General features: G+C 33.7%; 4 protein-coding genes across 5 annotated transcripts; 2 read left to right on the top strand and 2 right to left on the bottom strand.

Moving 5' to 3' along the window:
• Positions 1-119: 119 nt before the first annotated feature.
• Positions 120-7058, top strand: LOC129786061 (uncharacterized). 2 transcript variants are annotated; one of them, XM_055820859.1, is made up of 6 exons: positions 120-221; positions 4839-5171; positions 5236-5549; positions 5616-5716; positions 5775-6363; positions 6423-7058. In XM_055820859.1, exons 2-6 carry the CDS (start codon positions 4850-4852, stop codon positions 6624-6626), a joined length of 1530 nt encoding a protein of 509 aa, XP_055676834.1. In that variant the 5' UTR covers positions 120-221; positions 4839-4849; the 3' UTR covers positions 6627-7058. The 2 variants fall into 2 exon arrangements, with proteins under 2 accessions (XP_055676834.1, XP_055676835.1); XM_055820860.1 differs by lacking the exons at positions 4839-5171; positions 5236-5549; positions 5616-5716; positions 5775-6363; positions 6423-7058 and adding exons at positions 3031-3346; positions 3412-3701; positions 3776-4115; positions 4180-4493; positions 4560-4760.
• LOC129786072 (acidic mammalian chitinase-like) lies at positions 409-2614 on the bottom strand. Its single transcript, XM_055820875.1, has 8 exons — positions 2454-2614; positions 2191-2361; positions 1876-2108; positions 1678-1805; positions 1491-1614; positions 1205-1390; positions 657-1132; positions 409-585 (listed from the first exon to the last, which is right to left on the bottom strand). Exons 1-8 carry the CDS (start codon positions 2515-2517, stop codon positions 492-494), a joined length of 1476 nt encoding a protein of 491 aa, XP_055676850.1. The 5' UTR covers positions 2518-2614; the 3' UTR covers positions 409-491.
• Positions 6751-8579, bottom strand: LOC129786125 (uncharacterized). Its single transcript, XM_055820955.1, has 3 exons — positions 8179-8579; positions 7870-8092; positions 6751-7782 (listed from the first exon to the last, which is right to left on the bottom strand). The coding sequence occupies exons 1-3, from the start codon at positions 8429-8431 to the stop codon at positions 7260-7262; spliced, it is 999 nt and encodes a 332-aa protein (XP_055676930.1). The 5' UTR covers positions 8432-8579; the 3' UTR covers positions 6751-7259.
• Positions 8580-10530: 1951 nt separating this feature from the next.
• On the top strand, positions 10531-13610 carry LOC129786170 (calcineurin subunit B type 2; the record flags this gene model as incomplete). Its single annotated transcript, XM_055821018.1, is given in 3 exon segments — positions 10531-10642; positions 11061-11100; positions 13312-13610. Coding segments are annotated over 3 exon segments (342 nt in total), but the record flags the coding sequence as incomplete, so codon positions are not given.
• Positions 13611-20066: the final 6456 nt, after the last annotated feature.

The raw sequence follows: 20066 nt of genomic DNA, 5'->3' as shown, positions 1-20066 counted from the left end.
GAAAATTGAGAAAAACTCACAATTAGAGTTTTTATCAGTGTACAATTTTATCCATTTTATCTTAATTTTTAGCAGTGTAACTGTCAAAATTATCCAAAGTTTAGTTGATTGAATCTTCTTCAAAAGCAAAATTTTGCAGGTGCCTAAAATAAATTAAAAAGTATTCTTATAAAGTAAAATAAAGATTAATAGAAGTGAAAAACAGGTGTACCAAGACTTGAGTGAGTATATTTTCATAAAAAAGAGCCATATCAATTCATAATAACAAAAATAGAGCTGTTTAAAAAATGTTGTCATCAAACAACGAAATCCCTAAAAATTCCTCGAAAATCCTTTTAATTTAAAATTAAAAATGGATCATGGAAGTAAGATAAAGGAATTTCCTTGAATAAATAGGCTAATCAATGATTTTTGTCTTGGCCAGATATTTATTTTATGCTCTCTTGTATTTCACAATGTTGCACAAAAATCTCTGATAGTTTACTTGAAGTTCAACAACTAACTTGATTACAGTAATTGCAAACATTCTTCGTCAGATCGAAGCACAGAGTTTTGCAATCAAACTGTGTCTCCTTGAATCCTCCACTGCAAGGAATAAAAAGGAATTAGCATAAACACTAAAATATAGAATTAATAAAGTAAAGAAGATGACTCACTATTGGTTATTCTCGCACATGTAGAATAAGCTGCAGTTGTTGGGATCCCGAGCATATCCGGTCTTTTGGCACACAGATCCTCCTGGGGAGGGGGCAGGGGTTGTGGTAGTAGTTGTCCCCCTGGTAGTGGTTGTAGTACCCTTCGTAGTTGTGGTTGTGGTTCCTTTCGTAGTAGTCGTCGTTTGGGTTGTCGTGGATGTTGTTGGATTACCTCCCCCACTACTAGATCCCAGGGAATTTTTAATCGCCGTCATCAGTGGATACTTTCCACCTCCACAAACCCCACGAATATCATCCTGTTCCAGGGAATAGATCATAACTCCACCAAGGTTGTAGGATTTAGCATAATCCACTTTTATCTTCACGGATTCAACATTATCGTAACCTATCCATTCGGTTCCTTTATAAGTATAGGGAACTTTCTGATCATTGTCCCAAACAGTAGTCCAGCCACCCTGTTGTTGCTTCTCACATATCTAAAAAAAATTTTAAAAAATGATTAAAATTAGATTATTAAATATTAAAAGTTCAGAATGTTGGGAACCAACCTCAATGTAGTTTAGTGTTCCTGGGTCCTGAGTGTAGGGACCTATAGGTCCTGGTCCGGTTGTGCGAGCACCTAGTCCATTGGTAGCTGAACTAGCTAAAGTGAACGATTTGCCATATAGGGGGATTCCAAGTACTAGACGTGCTGGATCTGCTCCTGCACCAATCCAGGCCTTCACGGCTGCATCCTTGTTAAAAAATGGATTGTTTTTATATCTAGAAATCTAATTCTATGTCCAAGATTTTTTATATAAAAAATAGAGAAAGATCATCTAATGACTAACTTACAACGTTGTAAGTCGAAACTCCAGAGGATTCTTTGGAACTAGCATAAAGCGGTGCATTTTGTCCTGTTGCTCCATCATATGCTGAGCGTAAATCATAGGTCATAAGCAATATGTAGTGACAATACCTTAAAATCACAAAATAAAATTTATGAAGATTTTTTAAAAATAAAGGATGAAAAATTCTATACTTTGCCATTTCGGCAGCATTGTAGGATGAGGACAGGAAGTGTGCTGAAGCTCCGACGGCTGTTGTTAGAAGTAATCCTTCACTGTTAAACCTCGTTCTTAAGTCCTTTAAAAGCTCAATGAAAGCCGCCTGTTTTAATAATAAAAAAGCCCATAAGAAAATAAGAAAATCCAACGCTGAACTTTATCTGAATCATTACCCTGTCCGTGGATGCACCACCTCGGAGACCAGGATACTCCCAATCTAGATCAAATCCATCAAATCCGTATCTTTTGCAAAATGCAACAACATTTGACACCATGGCGGCACGCAAGCTAGGTGAATTAGCCACATTAGAGTAGGTTGTTGAACCTTCATTCCAGCCACCCATTGCCACCATTAATTTTAGGTTTGGGTTCTGTTTCTTCAAATTCATGAATCTCGAAAATCCTCCTTTTGAATTTATAGAATAACTCAAGTTACAATTAACTAAACATTTTGTGATTTGCAAAGAAAATCGAAAGAGGGAACCAACCTAGACTTATGTCATACCAAGAATCCAGCAAATTCACATCTCCTGAAGATGTTAATCCCACAAAGGTGTAAATTACGTGAGTGCATAGATTCGGATCGATATCCTCAACATCAACTTTTCCATTTCCATTCCGATACGTTGCCCATGTAGCAAAGTAACAGAAGAAAGTATCTAACGGATAGAACGAAAATTATATTTAGTTTATTCACACTTTTCACTGACTTTTGAAAGTAATTGGAGAACTATTGGAACTATTCTCGTACCTGTAGCAGCCAAGGTAGGAGCCACTACCGCTAAAAACGACACAAATAAGAAGATTTGTTTCATTTCACTATTCCTTTCGTTCTTCGTGTTCTCACTTTGGCAACTTAAAACTCAAAATTGCCAAGTTTCTTGCACCGAATGGTACTTTTATAGCTAGACGTCTACACCCTGATATTTGATAATTTTTATTAATTTACAATTTAATAAGATCATAAGCATTTCTCTGTGTACGTGCAAATAAAATGTGGGAGAATAACATTTTCAGAATACTTGTGTGGTCTTATCATGACGGAAATAATGAATAAAAATTACAATTTACAGCATTTTTATGAAAATTTGACAATTTTTTTGTTAGTTGTTTAATCAACATCAAACAAGACGGTTCTTTTGGTTGAAAAATGTGGTAGAAAAATATCTAATACCTACCAATAATAGTTGTTGATAAACTATCAAATCTGCAATAAATTGAAGAGAATATAAAATCAAGATTTCTATTAACAATCACAACATAACTTGCCTTTATCTTTAACCGCCTTATTGTCTTATTAGTGCATGACTTTAGGAAATTATTTTCAGCTTGAAATTAAACTGATAATAGAAATTTGTGAATCATTCACTTTATATGCGGATATAAAAGTTAATATGGCCAATTCAAATTTAACAACAACGGAACTCCAAGAAAAATATAGCATCTATCGTGATAAAGGATTTGGCTTTGTTACTCAAGTGCCAACGGAAGATTTTGTAAAGTCGCTGGAAGATTTTCATTTTAAAAATCAATTGAAAGGAAGAGGAAACTCATCAATGGATCAAAAGGATCCTGTGATTCCTGTTATCACTGAGCCTGTAATTCATTTATACATAAAATACCTGGAATATAAAAATCATTACGGTGAATATCAATAACTTTTTAAGAATTCAAATTTATTAAATTAACTGAATTGACCAATTTTTTAGGAAGTTGCGTAGAGAAAGAAATTTATCGCGATATGGCCGTTGAAGATTTCATTGAGAGATTGCTCGTAAAGGCATGGATAACTGATAAAAGAAGTTCATGTTGCACAACAAAAGTAATTCACGCAATTGGCACAGAACAAGAAAGCCCATCTTTTGCAATGAAAGACTATTTAACTTGTGATGAAAGAAAACTCGCATCGTTCATATCTCTCTCTACAAAGTCAGGGAATAAAATCATAATCGGTGCTTGTAATCCTCAATTGAACATAAAGGGATTATTCGATTATCAAGTTAGTACCTATATTACAGATATAATACTACGATTAAGTAATAATTCTTTGTATTTTTTTTTTACTTAAATTAGGACATTGTAATTTCTAAATCCCAAAATACAAAGCAAAATGGATACGGTGTAAAACCAAAAAGATTTAGTGATTCAATGTTAGAAATCACTTTCAATAAGAGACAGATTTGGTGCCAATTTTATCAAAGTCGCAGTCTGATCTACAAGCATTTTGATATTAATCAGAAGAGGAAGTTTTCTGAAGATAGAAGATTTATAATTGACCCGGAGAGTAATCAGTTTTTTGACTGTTCTGTCCTATCTAAGAGATATACAATTATGATCGACGCAATACTGCTAGATAGCGAAGCTCGTGCCAAAGAGATGGGAAAATTCGCTAATATCTGTATTAGTAAAGCAGGTATAATTTTCTAGAAATTAATTAATTCTTCTCCAAATAAATTTATCGAATAATTATTATGCAGATTTGCAGATGACCAATTTACCAATTCGGCATGAAAAAGTATTTATGGAAACATTTGACTTACGGCTAATGGTTCTAAGTTGGTCTACTCTTTTCCATGTTAAGAGTATCTCCTTTATTGGTTTTAACGAAGAAGGATTCTTGAAGCACGATGGAATTGTAAATGTTGAAGGACTTGAGTATTCTTCGCTTTATAACAAACATCCTTTAAAAGGAATCAAAATTTACTTTCTTGGAGATTATGATGAAACTAACAAGGAAGAAGACACTGATATTTCCGTCAAAGTTTTTTCAAAGAGCAATTTGTTTCAAAGGGTAATAAATTGATAAAAATAGACATAGTTTTATGCAAATATTTAATACGAAACTTTTATGATTTAGGAAAATTTATGGATTGGCCAACAATCTTGGATCTCTAGGCTTTTGATAATTACAACACGATTTGATGTTGTTAACGTTGGAAATTTTATAAGGCAGAAAAGGGAAATTCTAGAGGAAAATATCAGAATGCACAGAAGATATGAAGAAAATTCCAAGGAAAATTCTTTATCAAATTAAAAGTTCTGAAAATATTAAACTTTAACTTAATCCATAGTAATCATCTAAAAACTTTAATCAACAACGAAAAGTACCTACCTATTTATTAATTTTCTTTTCTAGATTATTTCAAAATGGAATTTAGCGAAGTGGAAAGTCATTGTTACTACACGCATACATTCAATATGTTGCGATATGTTGATTGTTATAAATGTGTTAAAGATATTTTAACTCAAAGTAAAGATATAGAAGTACCAAAAGCACATTCCATAAGGGAACTCATTGCTAATTCAGATGAGATGGGATTGAGATTTCCAAATGAGAGATACCGATTGAGAAATCAACCGCCAAGTAGTCATCCTTCAATTGAAGAAGAAGCCTCATCAGTATATCCATTCGTATTTGAGAATGTTTTTGTACTCTTCTGCAGATTTCTTGAACATAAATTGAAATATGGTAAGTTTTACTTTAATATTTAACCCAATTCCACATAATAGTGAAAATAAAACGATAATTTTAGGTTCCGAAATTGAAAAAAGTATTTATTCAGGAATGAAAATTGAAGATTTTGTTGAGAGATTGCTCGTGAAGAGATGTGTTTCATTTTTTGGCAAAAAGAATCGCTTTCTTTTGCGCACAGGAGAAATTGGGAATGATAATTTCAAATTAATCGGAACTGATGACGAAGAACCACCTCTTGTAATGAGAGACTACCTCACATTGGATGAAATTAAACTTGCCTCCTTCATATCAATTTCATCCCGATCCAAAAATCAAGTTACAATTGGAATTTGTAGTTTGCAATTGGACAAAAAAGGACTCATGGACTATCAGGTAAATTGGTTAAACTTAAAGGTATTCAGAGGAATTAAATTTTAACGTAATAAATGTTTTTCAAAGGATATAATTCTGGGAAAGAGTCAAAATTGCCAAGAAAATGGTTACGGTCCTAAACCGAAAAAAAATTGTTCAGAAGAAATGGAAAAGAATTTTCACAGAAGGTACATCACGCCACCTTTTCACTTACATCAAGGATAAGTTAATTCTTTTTCTTTTCAGATCCCTTTGGAATGACTTTTACTCGCATAAAAGCCCAATATATGGGCATATTAACAAGAAAGGTGTACAACGCGCTGGATATAGAAGTCCAAAAACATTGAAAAGCTTTGTTAAAATTGAAGGGACTACCGACGTTTGTGATTGTAGTGCTTTAGAGAAAAGGTATTCTTCAATTATCTTCCCATTGCTAATTGAGAGCAATTCAAGAGCAAAAAAGTACGGCAAAATGGCATATATTTGGATAAATAGAAATCGTTTGGGGCTGGAAAATATGACACAATGGCAGGAAGAATACTTCTTCCGAATTTTTTCTTCAGTAGCACTAGCAATGTTTACAAAAATGAATTCAGTATTTTGCATACATTTTGAAAATTTCACGGAAAATTGCTGGATTAAGAATAATTCTCTCTTGAATAACAACGAAGTCGACGATCCGTATTTTTGGAATAAGCACCCAAACAAAGGGATTATAATGAGATTTTCATCTGAAACCATCAGCAATGATGCTTCACGCAAAGATGATGACTATCTACATATTACGACTTATAGTGCAAGTCCAAATTCATTCCCAGGCAATGAATATTGGATGGTAGGTTTAATTAAATACACAAATTTGTCGTCTTTCTTACAACTTATTTATTTTTGCAGAAGAAAATCTCCTCAAACAAGGATTCAACTTCTTATCTAGCGAGTCATTCTTTTATTGCAGAATTGCATAATCCACTTGTAAATAGCAGAATGGTCTCTGGGAAAAATTTACACATTGCAATGGAATACGATGGATTAATGCATATATCGAAATATTCTGCTAGTGAATTAGAAAATCGGTATAAATACTTCGAGGAGACGTAAACTATTTACCCATTTCTCCCCTATAGGGGAAAATAGGTGGGTTCGACATGAGTGATTGAGGGCGTGGCTTCACACCCCTAAAAGGACTCTGCGCGAAGGACATATTTCGCAGAAAAAAAATTAATTTCAAGTTTTTTGGCACATTTATTTCACATTTATTATTACAAAGAATAAAATTAATTTAATACGAAGTTTAATCATTCTCTTTACCAAAGCAAAGTTAATTAATTAAGCAAAGATAGTATTGTAGTACACAGACAAGACGTGAATTAGATTTTCATATTCATTCTTATATTTTTTTAAATTTTAATTATTGATAAAAAAAAATCCTTTAGCAAGTATTCTTGTTATAAGAAGTCTTAAAATATACTACAGTATGAACATTTATATCGAATTTTATACTTTATTCAATAAAGAGGGTTGAACCACCGAGTTTTTTATGAGTTTTTATATACCTACATAAGTATACATTACATAATGATAAGTTTAACGCTGAACTTTTTAATACCATATTTTCCGCCTACATAATTTATTAGCATGAGATGAGTTGACCCTTCTTAATTAATCTCCACAGATTAAATTGATAGATAAACCCCAATTTTTTCTTTCAATTTTTCGTCACATTAATCTGTTCTAGTTCCTTTTATCTTCATCGGTGCTTTGGTTGGTTTTATCTTGAGCTGAATTTTTCTTTTTAAACTTTGTCGTCTTTGTTTTGGGTGGTGTACCAATTCGCGTTGATTTAATATCCGTACAATTTGTGGCAAGTTGAAGAACATCTTGTTCTTCGGAGTACCGTTCAAAATGTATTTGTTTCTCACCCGATATTAAATATTTGTGCTCCTGCTTAAAGTCCTTGTAAGGACTCTCAATGTATTCCGTTTTAATTATTGTTCGATCGCAATTCAAGAAAGGTTGTCCTGCAATCAAATTAATCGGCTTCTCACCGCCATTTGCTGAAATAATCTTTTGAATGATATCCGATGAACTTGCAATTCTGCAGGACATTTTGGTCTTTATAGGAAGACTAATTGAAAATCTCTTTCTTTCGGTCTTCTGTTGGGATTGGGAATTATTAATGATATTTTCTGCATTTTCATTCTTTTGTTCCTGTTGCTTTTGCCACTCCAAGACATTTGTCAACAAATGGATGTAGCTGATAAAAGGAATAAAAATAAATTATTATTTTCTTCCTCTCTGAGCATAATAAACTTTCTTATTGCTTTGTGGCTCGCATACTAACCGGATGGCCATTCGAAGAATTTCATTTTTTGATAATTTTTTATCTGGAGGGTGTGTCGGTACCAATTTTCGCAATTCCGCAAAAGCTCCCGAAACATTCTGTTGCCTCCATCTTTCTCGGGTGTTTGTGAAAATTTTCCTCACAACTTGCCCATTTTTAAGCACAGTCCCTCCATTTGTATAAATCACTCTCTGATTTGAGCTTCTCCCACAATTTTGCACACCTTTCGTTGAAAAACAAAAAAAAATGAAGCAATGCACATTCGTTGTATTATTTTTCTCTTTATTTAGCATTCTTCTTATCACCCACCATTTCCTGTGATATTTTCTTCATCTTCAGATTCATTTATAGAGAAGTCAGACATTTCATCGTCGGAAAGGGAATCATTGTTACTCACAAGTTGGGAAAAATTTGTTAAATTTTCCTGATGGTTCACACTATTCACTTGAGTTGAAATTAATTTTTTCCCACTACTATTTTGACTTGAATCCACAAGATTGGGCGTAGATGATGTCGAACTACTCCGCTCCGTATTAGTTTCGTCATTTTCTACCCAATCCATATTGCAAGGAAAATTATTCTCAAACACCCACGCTAATAAACTGATACAGTAGTCGCAGCTTTGTATAATACTAAATGCAACCGTTCGCGTAAATTTCTCTCACCAGACTAAATCTCAATTTCTGAGCAAACTCACAATCATGCTACTTGGAGTAACCATATTTCCAGAAGGGGTGGTACTCAATATCAAATTTATGCGGAAGCAATTCTGCCTCATAGAGGGTTGCTCTCTTTTTTTTAATCCATCAATCCCCCATTCATATATGTAGTAACTACCTATATTATTATATATCAAGCAGCATCCTAAAAGACCACGGATGGCTTTTTTATCAGCCAGAGAAAAAAAATGTGGGAATTCAAAATTTATTCATTTCATTGGGCGGCACGTGACCTCATCAATTGGAAATTAATTTCTGACATTATGGTTGAGTAAATTCACTTAAATGATGCCTTATCACTTCGAAAGGGATTAAATGTGATTTTTATGACTTTGAGGGTGTGAATAGACACTGTTTTGTTTATCCCCTTCACACAAAATAAATAACGAGTGGCTAGTACGCGATAACGTGGACCAGCAGTCGTAGTGTGAGGTATCCTCTCCTCACGCATTTTCTAAGCTATAATTTTCTTTCATTTATTTTATTGTTGGAATTATAAGTAATGCAGTCTTGGTACAGAAAATATGATTTTTAACAGAAAATGCAATCCATTGAACGCATCTTCAATAAATCAATAAAATAAGATCTTAAAAAAGAACTTTTCAAATCAATTTAAAAATTTATGATGTCTAAGTACTAATAAGTAGAAATATGTCTATTATTATGATTATGTTTAAAAGAGTTCTTAATTAAAATTATAACTTTGGGGTTCATTCTGTCAAAAATCTTTTTTTATTTTGAAATTTAGCTAATGAAGTGTATGTGTGTATCAAGAAGGAATATAAATAGAAGTAAAATTAAAGAGACCTCAGTCTTATACAAACTATCAAAGAAGAAAGAGCGAAATTAAATATTGGGCCTTATTCAGCGACCAAGAAACCCTTGAAATCTTGAAATTTCAGTACAAAATTTTAAGATTTCAAGGCTTTCTTGGTCGCTGAATTAGGCCCAATTATTTTATTTTTATTTAAAAGTTGGTTGTTTTCCAGGTGTAGACCCCGATGACAACATCACTGGGTTTCGTGATAGAGTGGAGCAATTTTTTTGCCGCCGGGACGCCCGAAGAAATAAAAGAAGGTTGCAACAATGATTTCCAATTTGCCAGTGGAGATATTTACAAAAATCTCAAGGAGTTGAGCTAGCTGGAACTTCCCAGCAAGAAAAAATTGTTGGAACTTTGGAATATACTGGAAAATCATTACAAGAGAATAGCCAACATTCGCTCTGAAAGAAGTTTTCATAAGGCTTCGTAATCTGAGGGAGAAATAATCTCTGAATTTATCACTGGTGGCAATATATCGCGTGAAATATACCGAATTTCATTCGAAAAGTCGTGTAAGCTCATATGTATTTACTACAACAATCGCAAAAATGTATGGCCAATCGAGCCGGAAGAGGAGGAAGAAGCAGAGCTGTGGTATTTTTAATGATCTTAATATATAAAACCGTACTTGATGAAATTTGGTATTGCCAGTGTTAATGTATTTTGAAATCCTAATTTTTTCTACGAGACAAATATGAAATATGAATATGTAATATGAACAGTGAAACTTCGAGATATGACCACGAGAGGCGCTACAATTAAAATTAAACTTTTCTAAAATCTCAAATATCTCGAAAACGACAATATCGATTTCGTTAAAATTTTGATAAGTCATACCTAAAGTCATGACCTTTATAATAATAGTTTAAAATTAAAAATCTATAAAGTAGTTTTTGAGAAAAAAATTATTAAAAATAACTGCTGATTTTTTAACTTTTTTTCCATATAAAATAAACATTTTGAACAAGCGATGCAATTCGACGCGGCGTCTTTTTGTCGAGCATGGAAAACTCTATTTTCCTCGGAAAATGCCCCGGAAAATCTGGGAAATTGTGATTTTCCTACCTGTTTGTGAGTATCTTTCTGGGACACACTGCTACTGCTGGGACACTGCTGTTTTTTGGGACACGTTGCTGTTGCGGGGTACTCTAATGCAAATTTGTCGAGCAAATGCGAAGGAAATAATTTTCAACAATTTGTAGTGAAAATTTTAGAGCTGTAGTTAAAAATGGTAAGTAAAAAGTTGCAGTGTTTACTAAAACGGTGTTTTGGCGTGCGAAACAGTGGGTGTAGCAGGATACGGGGGTCCTGTGGACAGGAATAAAAGGCGACACTAGCGACTTGGTGGCCACTTGGGAAATCGGGAGTACTGGCAAAAAAAAATAATTATCAAAAATTACCACTTTCCCCATCCGGAAAGGATGAAAAAGGAAGGATTCCCATGCTATGCCGCAGTCACGGTGCCCGCAATACATTTTCCCCGGGCAATTTTATCACCGCGAAGCTGCTGAGCTCGTGCTGCCTCACACACCAACTTTTTCTCAAAATAATTTTTTGATATAATTATAAATCTAGCTCCATCCAGTGCGTGTGGAGTCTAAATTTGTGTACTGTCCGTATCTAATGCATGATTTATTGTATAATTGCAGGGAAATGAAACATCTTTGCCCATGGAAATGTGCTCCAATTGTAAGTAGAATTTTTTTTCACTCCAGTTGGGGGTCCATCTGACGAAGAAACCTTACGAAATCTCAAGCGCGCACACTCCCGGAATGGCAGTGTAATCAGTTTGTCAATTTGTAAACAGAGCTCGTTTTTCTTAAATATTTACCCAATACAAGTTTGAACCTTTAAGACAAAATTATATTGCCTCCTATCCTACACCACCCCCCTCATTGAAATGAGAGCTAGAATATGTATTCTTATGTTGTACGTACAATCTCATGAATCCCAATTGCGGCAAGATAACGCAGCGTATACAGCGATAATTTTCTCAATAACTTTGTATTGTATTTTTCTCTTTTTAAAAAAGACCTCCAAAAATATTTTATTTGTTCATTTTTTCCCGTTGATTCTAATAAGAATTTAGTATGTCGATATTTAGTAGAGAACGTTTCAATTCTCACCTTTCCGGTTTATTCCATTCATTTATTATTAATATTATACGTCCTATATTTTAATTAGTATGATTTAGTAATTTTATTATCACTTTATTGCATTATTATACAACATAATATGGAAAATAGAAATAGAAGGATTTTTTGTGTATATTTGAAAGTAGTAAATTAAATGCAAGGCTTGTACGTTACTGCCTCAATATGCCCCTAAAAGGCAATTAAAAGATTTAAATACTTCCCAGGTATTTGGCATTGAAAAAAAATTGATAAGAATTTATGGAAACGTAAAATATCAAATCTCGCGTGATAAAGAAAATTGTCGATTGTGTAGTAAGAAAACCACGCTCTTTTCTCAGAAACTTTGTACCGGTAAAACACTGATTCTTTTACGCACCCATGTGTTTATGTAGAACTTTAATAAATAAAATAAAAATGGTTACTTTTAACCCTTTGATGACTACACATTGGGAAATTTTCGTTTCATTAATGTTTTTAGCCTTATCTTTTCTTCTCTTTATTCTATTACATTTAACCCTTTAAAGACCGTGAAGAATTTAGTAAGCGACATGAAGTAAAAATTATTTTAGAAGGGAAGTAGATTTGAGCTATCAGTAATACATTTTTGGTGAAGAATCCCAACTTGTGCAAGTCCTTTTGTCATGTCAAAGTATTCAGAAACCATAAAGACATTTTCTGCTCTGAGTGTTTAAACGGTGCCTCAAAGGGTTAAAGCAGGGAAAACTTTAAAAATTAAATATGCATTTAAAAGGCACAAATTATAGTTTTTTTTTTAAGATTAATACGACAAGGATTGATGCAAACAAGGAATTAATAAATGGATAAACTTGCTATAGTAGAAAACAACTATTCCACAAACAATTAAAAAAATTCTTCCTCAAATTAAACTTTAACAAGATGAGATATCTATGCTCAATCAAAGCATGGCAGAGCAGGTATCACGCTACAAATAAAATTGTTCAGTGGTTAATTAACCCAGATTTGCCCATTGAACTATATTTAGTATGCTCGAAAAATTTAATTTCATCGATTTTGAGTGCATAAAAATGTCGTAAACTCTGTTTATTATTTCAAAAGTCGAATAGATTGTAAAGAAAGTTTTTACAACTTTCTAGTGCGAAATATTAAGATTTTTTTGACAATTTGGAAATCAGATTTAGTGAAAAAACCCCGAATAACCCTTTCGCGTCTACATAAAGATAGAAACATTAATCATTCGATCTTTTCAGAGATCATTTCTCAGTCAGAATATCTTCTTTGACTTCATTAACGTCAAATTCAACGCGTTCCTAACTTGAAAAACAATTAATTTCGCTTGAAACGCGAAAGGGTTAAAAGAAAAGTCTTCAATGTAATATATCGAATTTCTTACTCTTATTTACAAAATTATATCTCTTAAATCGTCGTAACTACATGCATATGTTCATCACACGATGTTGCTCCTTGTACATAACATAAAATTTCTATATTTCTGACAAAAAATAGGGTAATGAAAATGTTAAACATAAATACATACAGATGTTGATTTCTTTCATAAAAAAAAACTATTCAAAATGACATAAATTTCAAAAAATTAGACTTCACATTTTCGTTTGATTCATTGTGACTTTATTTTCTCGTGGAAAAAAAAGAAGAAGTAACAACACACCAAAAACTTACTCAATTTGTATCGTGTGATCTCTTTAAGATATATATATTTTAAAAATATATATTTTGTGTATCTCTGTGTGATCATGGCAAATATTTGTTCAATTCTTCTTTTCAGTTGACGCGGATGAAATTCGTCGTCTTGGAAAGCGCTTCCGAAAGCTAGATCTTGATAATTCTGGTGCGTTAAGCGTTGACGAATTTATGTCACTACCAGAGTTACAGCAGAATCCTCTCGTTCAGCGTGTCATTGATATTTTCGATGCCGATGGGAATGGCGAGGTGGATTTCAAAGAATTCATCCAAGGTGTGTCACAGTTCAGCGTAAAAGGTGACAAATTGTCCAAACTTCGTTTTGCATTTCGAATATATGATATGGACAATGATGGTTATATATCCAATGGGGAACTATTTCAAGTAAGTATTTTTTTTCTTTGGAGAAATTATCGTAATTCTTATCACATATTTCCGACAAATATATATTTAGTGCTTTTTTCATTTCTCCTTTCTGCAAGATACAAAAAAACAAGTCTTGAATATTTTTATATTACGTAAAATTTCAAATGATATAGCAATATATAATATATATATACCGTCGGCGGGGGTGACTTTACACAACGGGAGGTGACTTTACGTCGGGCTTTGAGGGCGATTTTACCACCATTGTTGTTCTGAAGTGTTGCCAAAAGAAAATTTTCTGCCCAAGACCAGATACCATGCTACCATCCTGGGTGCTATTTGGCAATGTAAATGGAAGGTGGTAACCCTGAGGGCCAGTGTTGTAAAAGAAATGAAAGAACACGGTTAAAGATGGTCCAACTGTGGTTTTTTGGGGTCCTAGGGGGGTGGAATGGATAGATAAGAGGTGATTTAGCATGACCATGGCCTTTTGGTAATTGCAGATGGCACTGTTGAATTTTTTTCAAAAATACAATTTTTTGTGATTTTCGAGGCATTTTTACAATTTTTCCAAAAGTTTGTAATGCCCTTTTTTGCTTTCTCAATTATTGGTGTGTGTTGAAGATGGTAATTTTTAACATCTGACAAAGAAGTATTTTTTAAGTTCCTTGGGTGTTAGTTTGACGATCTACTGCTTCTTCATTGTTGTTTGACCATTCTTTGAATTGCAGATGGAAGTGTTAAATTTTTTCAACAATGATTTTAAGTTTTTCAACATCTCTGTATGTGCTGCAAATGACCTTAGGGCAGTTCTTTCTTATGATGGTACAACAGTTGATGGTTGAAGATGGCATTTTTTTAACATTTCTTTTTTTTTTTGTAAAATGAGAAAATTTGTGAACATTTGTGCATTTCAATCAAGATTTACTCAACAAATATTTGGAATTAAATTTCTTTTTTTTTTTTTCATTACAAAAATTTAAGAAATATTATTTCGTGGGTTAAATTAAAAAAAAAAAACGAAGTAAAACCTCTTTTTGGACTCCACATTGAGAACACAGAAAAAGTTTTAAAAAAAAAACTTCTTTTGCAAGAATTAACATCTCACCTAATTTGCCATCCACCTCGATGTGGTTGTCCATAATACGAAATTTTACATTGTATTAACCCTGAAAAGCATTTTAATATTGTTTAAAAGGCAAAAAACATTGTTGACGAAAATTTAACATTTTACCATTTGCAACACTCCTAAAAATACCACAACATTTTGGTGGTGAAGAAAAACCCCCAAACCACCAAAAAATATCCCCTAGAAAACAATTAAAATTTTATTAATTTTTTTTCTGCATTTTTTGTTGTTGTTGCAAGAACCATCTTCAACACCAACCAAAGTTATCCATGACCATACCATGACCCTCGACACACATGCCTAGAGTGCCCTAAACGCAATTGAAACCAAGTGCCATGATCATTTCCTATACAAACCATTTAATTTGCAAGCGCTTGGGTGGAAGATTAAGTTCAAGCTGTGATCGGTAAACATTAGTTGTGAAAATAGCCCAGTCGGGAGGCGACTGGGACTACTGTTTTACATGCCAGGGATCGAATCCGACCGCTTGAATTCCTTTTTCTCCCTCAAAACCCCTTTTTACCACCAAATTCACATTGATTTGCTTCCCATTTGCCATTGCGTGTCATGTGGCGTGGGACAATGAATACAGGCATCATGGATGATGGTCAATTTCTTTGATTCAACACCTCATGCATGATTTTTTGACTTTTTATATGAAAAATAATTCAATCAAGGGTAAATTGAAGATATTCATGTGCCCATATGTTTGTGTTGGGAATTTTTAGCATCCATGGTGAACACCATGTTCCTCCGGAGTTAAATTGTGTCAAAGAAGTCTCAATTTAACATAATTTCACTTTTAAGAGACATCAATCATTAGCATTTAAATTTAATCATTTTTTTTCTTATTGGAGCCAATAATGGTGGTGGGTGGCTCACGGTAACTATCTTCCACGATGGTAAAAGTGTCAAAGAAGTTCAAGAACTTTTTTTTCTGAATGTTTTATCTCCCAAATTAATTCAATTTAATTGGGATATCCTGTTGGTGGAACTTCAGTTGGACATTTACAAAGGTCATCTCCTCAAACGTTGTACAACTGACAAAAAAGTCTTATTTAGTGTTTATGTGCATTTTTCCACAAAAATTTCAGTGAGATTATTTTCATTTATCCCACAGTGCGCCCAAATTGTGTTAGAAAGTCAATGTAAAGTGTTAGTTGATTCTAAAAAAATATATTATTTTGGATTTCACTAAGAACAAGGTAAGCAACAAGAAATTCTTTTAACTCTTACTTGCCCTTTTATTATAAAATCTGCTGTTCTTTTACATTACTAAATCACGAGTCACAATAACAAATTCATTGCAAATTTTATTATTATTATAATTGTCGAGATTGGTAGGTAAGAATGTGATGAAAATTCATTGTTGCTCATTGTTGGAGATACAACGAGTGACCGGTAAGTTTGTCAATTCAAATTTAAAGACATGTCTCCAAACGCACGGTGGGCGCCAAGAATGGCGGTTCCCGCTCTCTATATACTTTTCTCATGCTATGCTTATAATTCGCTCTTTAACCATTTTTTGTAAATTCCATTTTTCTTTTCCTATCATTTTTCTGATTGCATAATCAGGTTTTTAGTCTCTTCAATATATCAAACGCGAAGCTAATGAAATTCAATTTTGTTAAAAGTCATTTTGTATTTAAATAAATTGGTGGTGGAATAAAAGTTTGAAATAAAGTCAGTTATTGTTAAAGTGAACATAGTGATTCATTGGGAAAATTCTTGGAGGGAATTTCGAGAAAACTAGAAGGAAATTCAACCAAATTCCCGAAAGCCAATCGTCGAAGTTATTGGAAATTTCTACAAGCTGTTGAGGCAATTCATTGAGGCGCGCCCAAAATGCTCACCCCAAGGCATCATTATACAGGGCCCCCATTTACCACACCCAGCTTTCCTGTAGATAGAAAAATTTTCTCCTATCTCGCCAGAAGGGTGAGAAGGACTTTTTTCTAATCAAATTTCTAAAATTTCAATGAAATGAAATGAAAAAAGAATGAAAATTCCGTCTCTTCCTCATCCGAAAATACCCTTTATCCTCCCGGTGGACGATTATGGAGTCCATGGATTTTATTGTGAAGAGTTTTGCGGCAGATCGTGGACTCAGCCTCCGTGGCTAAGAATGTTTTGCCTTCACGAATGTTATGAAGACTCTCATTGAGTTTCTTAATGGTGTAATCTTTATTACGCCGGTATACCGGCGTCCTCTTGTATTTTCTCGGCATTCTGAAAATAAATAATTTGTGCAAACATTTTAAATAAAAATTTATAAAAATGTGAATGTAAATTACCTTCTACACAATCGACTCGGAGAATAATGTGAAATTTTTTTCTTTTTAGAAATAAAACTAATCCAAAGTGAGCCCTGGATTGATTTTATTTCTCAAGAGAAAAATTTTTCACATTATTCTCCGAATCGACTGTGTGGAAGGTAATTTATATTCACATTTTTATAAATTTTTATTTAAAATGTTTGCACAAATTATTTATTTTCAGAATGCCGAGAAAATACAAGAGGACGCCGGGAAGTCGGCGGTATAGCGATTATACCATTGAGAAACTCAATCAGAGCCTTCATAACATTCGTGAAGGCAAAACATTCTTAGCCACGGAGGCTGAGTCCAAGATCTGCCGGAAGACTCTTCACAATAAAATCCATGGACTCCATAATCGTCCACCGGGAGGACAAAAGGTATTTTCGGATGAGGAAGAGACGGAATTTTCATTCTGCATAAGGAAGCTCAGCGACAGTGGATTTCCTCTCCAACGCAAAGATTTGACTTTTATAGTCAAATCTTACCTTTCACAAGTCGACAGAGTCGTCCCACAGTTTAAAGATAATAAGCCAGGTATTAAAATTCTTAAATATAACTTTATACATTAAAAATATTATTTGTAAAATTTACAAAATAGACATTCTGCGATATTGCAGTAAATGTCTTAGGTTTTTTTTTTACTAAAAGTTTAGTAAAATGGAATTTATTGAAGTTTAAGAAAAAAACTATTCTTTTCAGTTTCCTTAAAGAAATTTTAAGTAAATCTCTACATAAGTTCTCCTAGCAAACTATCAAAAATATTTTTAAGTGTTAAGTAATCTTTGTCCTACACACAAAAATTTTCACCGTAAATTTTACGGAATGGGCATTCTACGGTATTTCTGCACACGTCTTAGTTAAAATTCTTTAACTAAAATTTTAGTTAAATGAATTTAACAGAAGTCTACGAGAAAACCGAGATATTTTAGTTTTTTTAACGAAATATTGGTTAATTTCTCTATGATGTCTCCATAAATTTTATAAAATTTTTGTTATTTTTAACAGAATTTCTTATTAAAATTTCTAAAATTAAATTTTCATTTTTACTTGAAATAATTTAATTCTATTTACATTCTGAAGCCTATTGGCTTCCATTTCATCATTAATGTTCATTGTTCATTTTCATATTTATTGGTAATCAGCATAATTATGCTTTTTCCAAAAAAAATCGCGAGAGCGAAAAACTTTACGTCTTCACTCAATCGCGGCTTTACTGCAAATGACAAGACAACACACAACTTAGAAGAATTGAAGCACTCTGCATAGAAAAAACTGGAGATTTCGTAATTTTTACGGTGAAAATAAACTATTTTCTCCAGTTTACAAGAAATTTATGTTCAAAAAGACTAAAATTTCGTTAAATTTTACTAAATTTCAACGTAATGATTAAAAAACTAAGAAAATTAGGTTTTTTTACTAAAAAAAAAAAATTAACTATAACAACTTCGTAAAAAAGGCTAAGAAAATGATTTAATTTAACTATACTCTTAGGAAATTTACTGGTTTTATGATTAAAAAAGACAAATTTTCCCGTAAATGTACATTTACGGTGAATTTACCAGCAAATTAACTAAAATTATTTTTAGTGTGTAGGTAGTGATTGGTTGGTAGAATTTCTCATGGAAAAACAAGGACCTCAGTTTAAGCGCGAATTATTAATTGACCTTTCCACGTATTTTGTCCCCCTCTTGCAAATAATCTTCGACTTACCAGGGTCATCGGTAAGATTTTTTTTCGTCGAAGTTGTATATATTTTGAAGGCGGATTCCATCTAACTCAATAGATAGATTCTCAATATATTTTTTGTAAGATTGAGGCATTAACAGCCGTACGAGCCTTCTTGATATTTGACGAAAATCTCAAACTGAGTCCTTGATGTCCCCTGAGAAATTTCACCATATTTCATGACGTTCGGTAGATTTTTCATCTCTTTTCTTATTTATTCCAGGTAGGGACTGGGTGAATGGATTCCTGAAGAGACACCCGGAACTCAGCTTGAGATTCACTTCAAACATCAAGAAGGCTCGTGCGACTGTTAATGCTGCAACCGTACAAGAATACATTGAAAATCTGTCCATTGAGCTTGATGGTGTCCCCCCTGAAAATATATACAACTTTGACGAAACCAATCTTACTGATGACCCGGGCAAATCGAAGGTGATTTGCAAGAGGGGAACAAAATACGTAGAAAGGTCAATTAATAATTCAAAAATGACCATTTCTCTTATGATGTGTGGCACGGCATCCGGGGACCTCTTACCACCTTTTGTCGTATATAAATCGGCACAATTGTGGTCCTCGTGGTGCCAAGGTGGTCCGCCACACTGCCGATACGGCAACAGCCCCAGTGGATGGTTCGATGGGGCGGCGTTCAGGGAGTGGGTGGAGAGCATCCTTATTCCTGACCTAGGTATGGTCCTATCTTATGAAAATGTAATTTTTCTTTGGACATTAATAAATGTAATCTAATCTAATCTAATCTAGGTCAGAAGGAAGGGAAGAAGATCATCCTGTGTGACAATTTGAGCACACATGTCACCCTCGAGGTCATCTCCATGCTGGATAAGTGTGATGCCAAACTCATTTGCTTGCCCAGCAACAGCACACACGTCACGCAGCCACTGGACGTTGCCTTTTATGGGCCTCTCAAGATGGCATGGAGGGAATTGCTGCTCAAATTCAAAGAGTCTGCTTCAAGTGGGAATTCCGGAATTATGCAGAAAAGCCACTTCCCTGCATTGCTGAAAAGTTTGTTGGAGAAGATATCTCCAAATTCTTCAGCAAATTTGCGCTCAGGGTTTAGGAAATGCGGCATTGTACCGGTGGATGCGCGGCCTCTTCTTCAGCGGCTTCATCTTGACAATCCCATTGATGATGAGAATTCAAATGCAATTCATTCATCATTTCTGCAGAAGCTTGATGAGAAGCGGACTGAATGGGTGGGAATACCAAAGAAGGGGAAGAGAAAGAAGCTGAATATTGTCCCGGGGAAGAGTGTTTGTGAAGAAGATTTCGTTAAGGAGGATT

This window comes from Lutzomyia longipalpis, chromosome 1 (genome assembly GCF_024334085.1).
Source record: "Lutzomyia longipalpis isolate SR_M1_2022 chromosome 1, ASM2433408v1".
In the NCBI taxonomy this organism is placed as follows: Eukaryota; Metazoa; Arthropoda; class Insecta; order Diptera; family Psychodidae; genus Lutzomyia; species Lutzomyia longipalpis.
The sequence above is the reverse complement of the archived record's forward strand: the minus strand, read 5'-3'. Positions and strand labels throughout refer to the sequence as shown.

What these genes read in the sequence shown, in the direction of transcription:
- LOC129786072 (XM_055820875.1), bottom strand. Translation starts at nt 2,517, where the DNA reads ATGAAACAAATCTTCTTATTTGTGTCGTTTTTAGCGGTAGTGGCTCCT. An exon ending in TCCTACCTTGGCTGCTACAG is followed by an intron (nt 2,362 to 2,453) that starts GTACGAGAATAG and finishes TCTATCCGTTAG; the next exon opens with ATACTTTCTTCTGTTACTTT. An exon ending in GAACACTAAACTACATTGAG is followed by an intron (nt 1,133 to 1,204) that starts GTTGGTTCCCAA and finishes AATTTTTTTTAG; the next exon opens with ATATGTGAGAAGCAACAACA.
- LOC129786061 (XM_055820859.1), top strand. Translation starts at nt 4,850, where the DNA reads ATGGAATTTAGCGAAGTGGAAAGTCATTGTTACTACACGCATACATTC. An exon ending in TGAACATAAATTGAAATATG is followed by an intron (nt 5,172 to 5,235) that starts GTAAGTTTTACT and finishes CGATAATTTTAG; the next exon opens with GTTCCGAAATTGAAAAAAGT. An exon ending in CAGGCAATGAATATTGGATG is followed by an intron (nt 6,364 to 6,422) that starts GTAGGTTTAATT and finishes TTATTTTTGCAG; the next exon opens with AAGAAAATCTCCTCAAACAA.
- LOC129786125 (XM_055820955.1), bottom strand. Translation starts at nt 8,431, where the DNA reads ATGGATTGGGTAGAAAATGACGAAACTAATACGGAGCGGAGTAGTTCG. An exon ending in AGAAAATATCACAGGAAATG is followed by an intron (nt 8,093 to 8,178) that starts GTGGGTGATAAG and finishes TTTCAACGAAAG; the next exon opens with GTGTGCAAAATTGTGGGAGA. An exon ending in ATTCTTCGAATGGCCATCCG is followed by an intron (nt 7,783 to 7,869) that starts GTTAGTATGCGA and finishes TCCTTTTATCAG; the next exon opens with CTACATCCATTTGTTGACAA.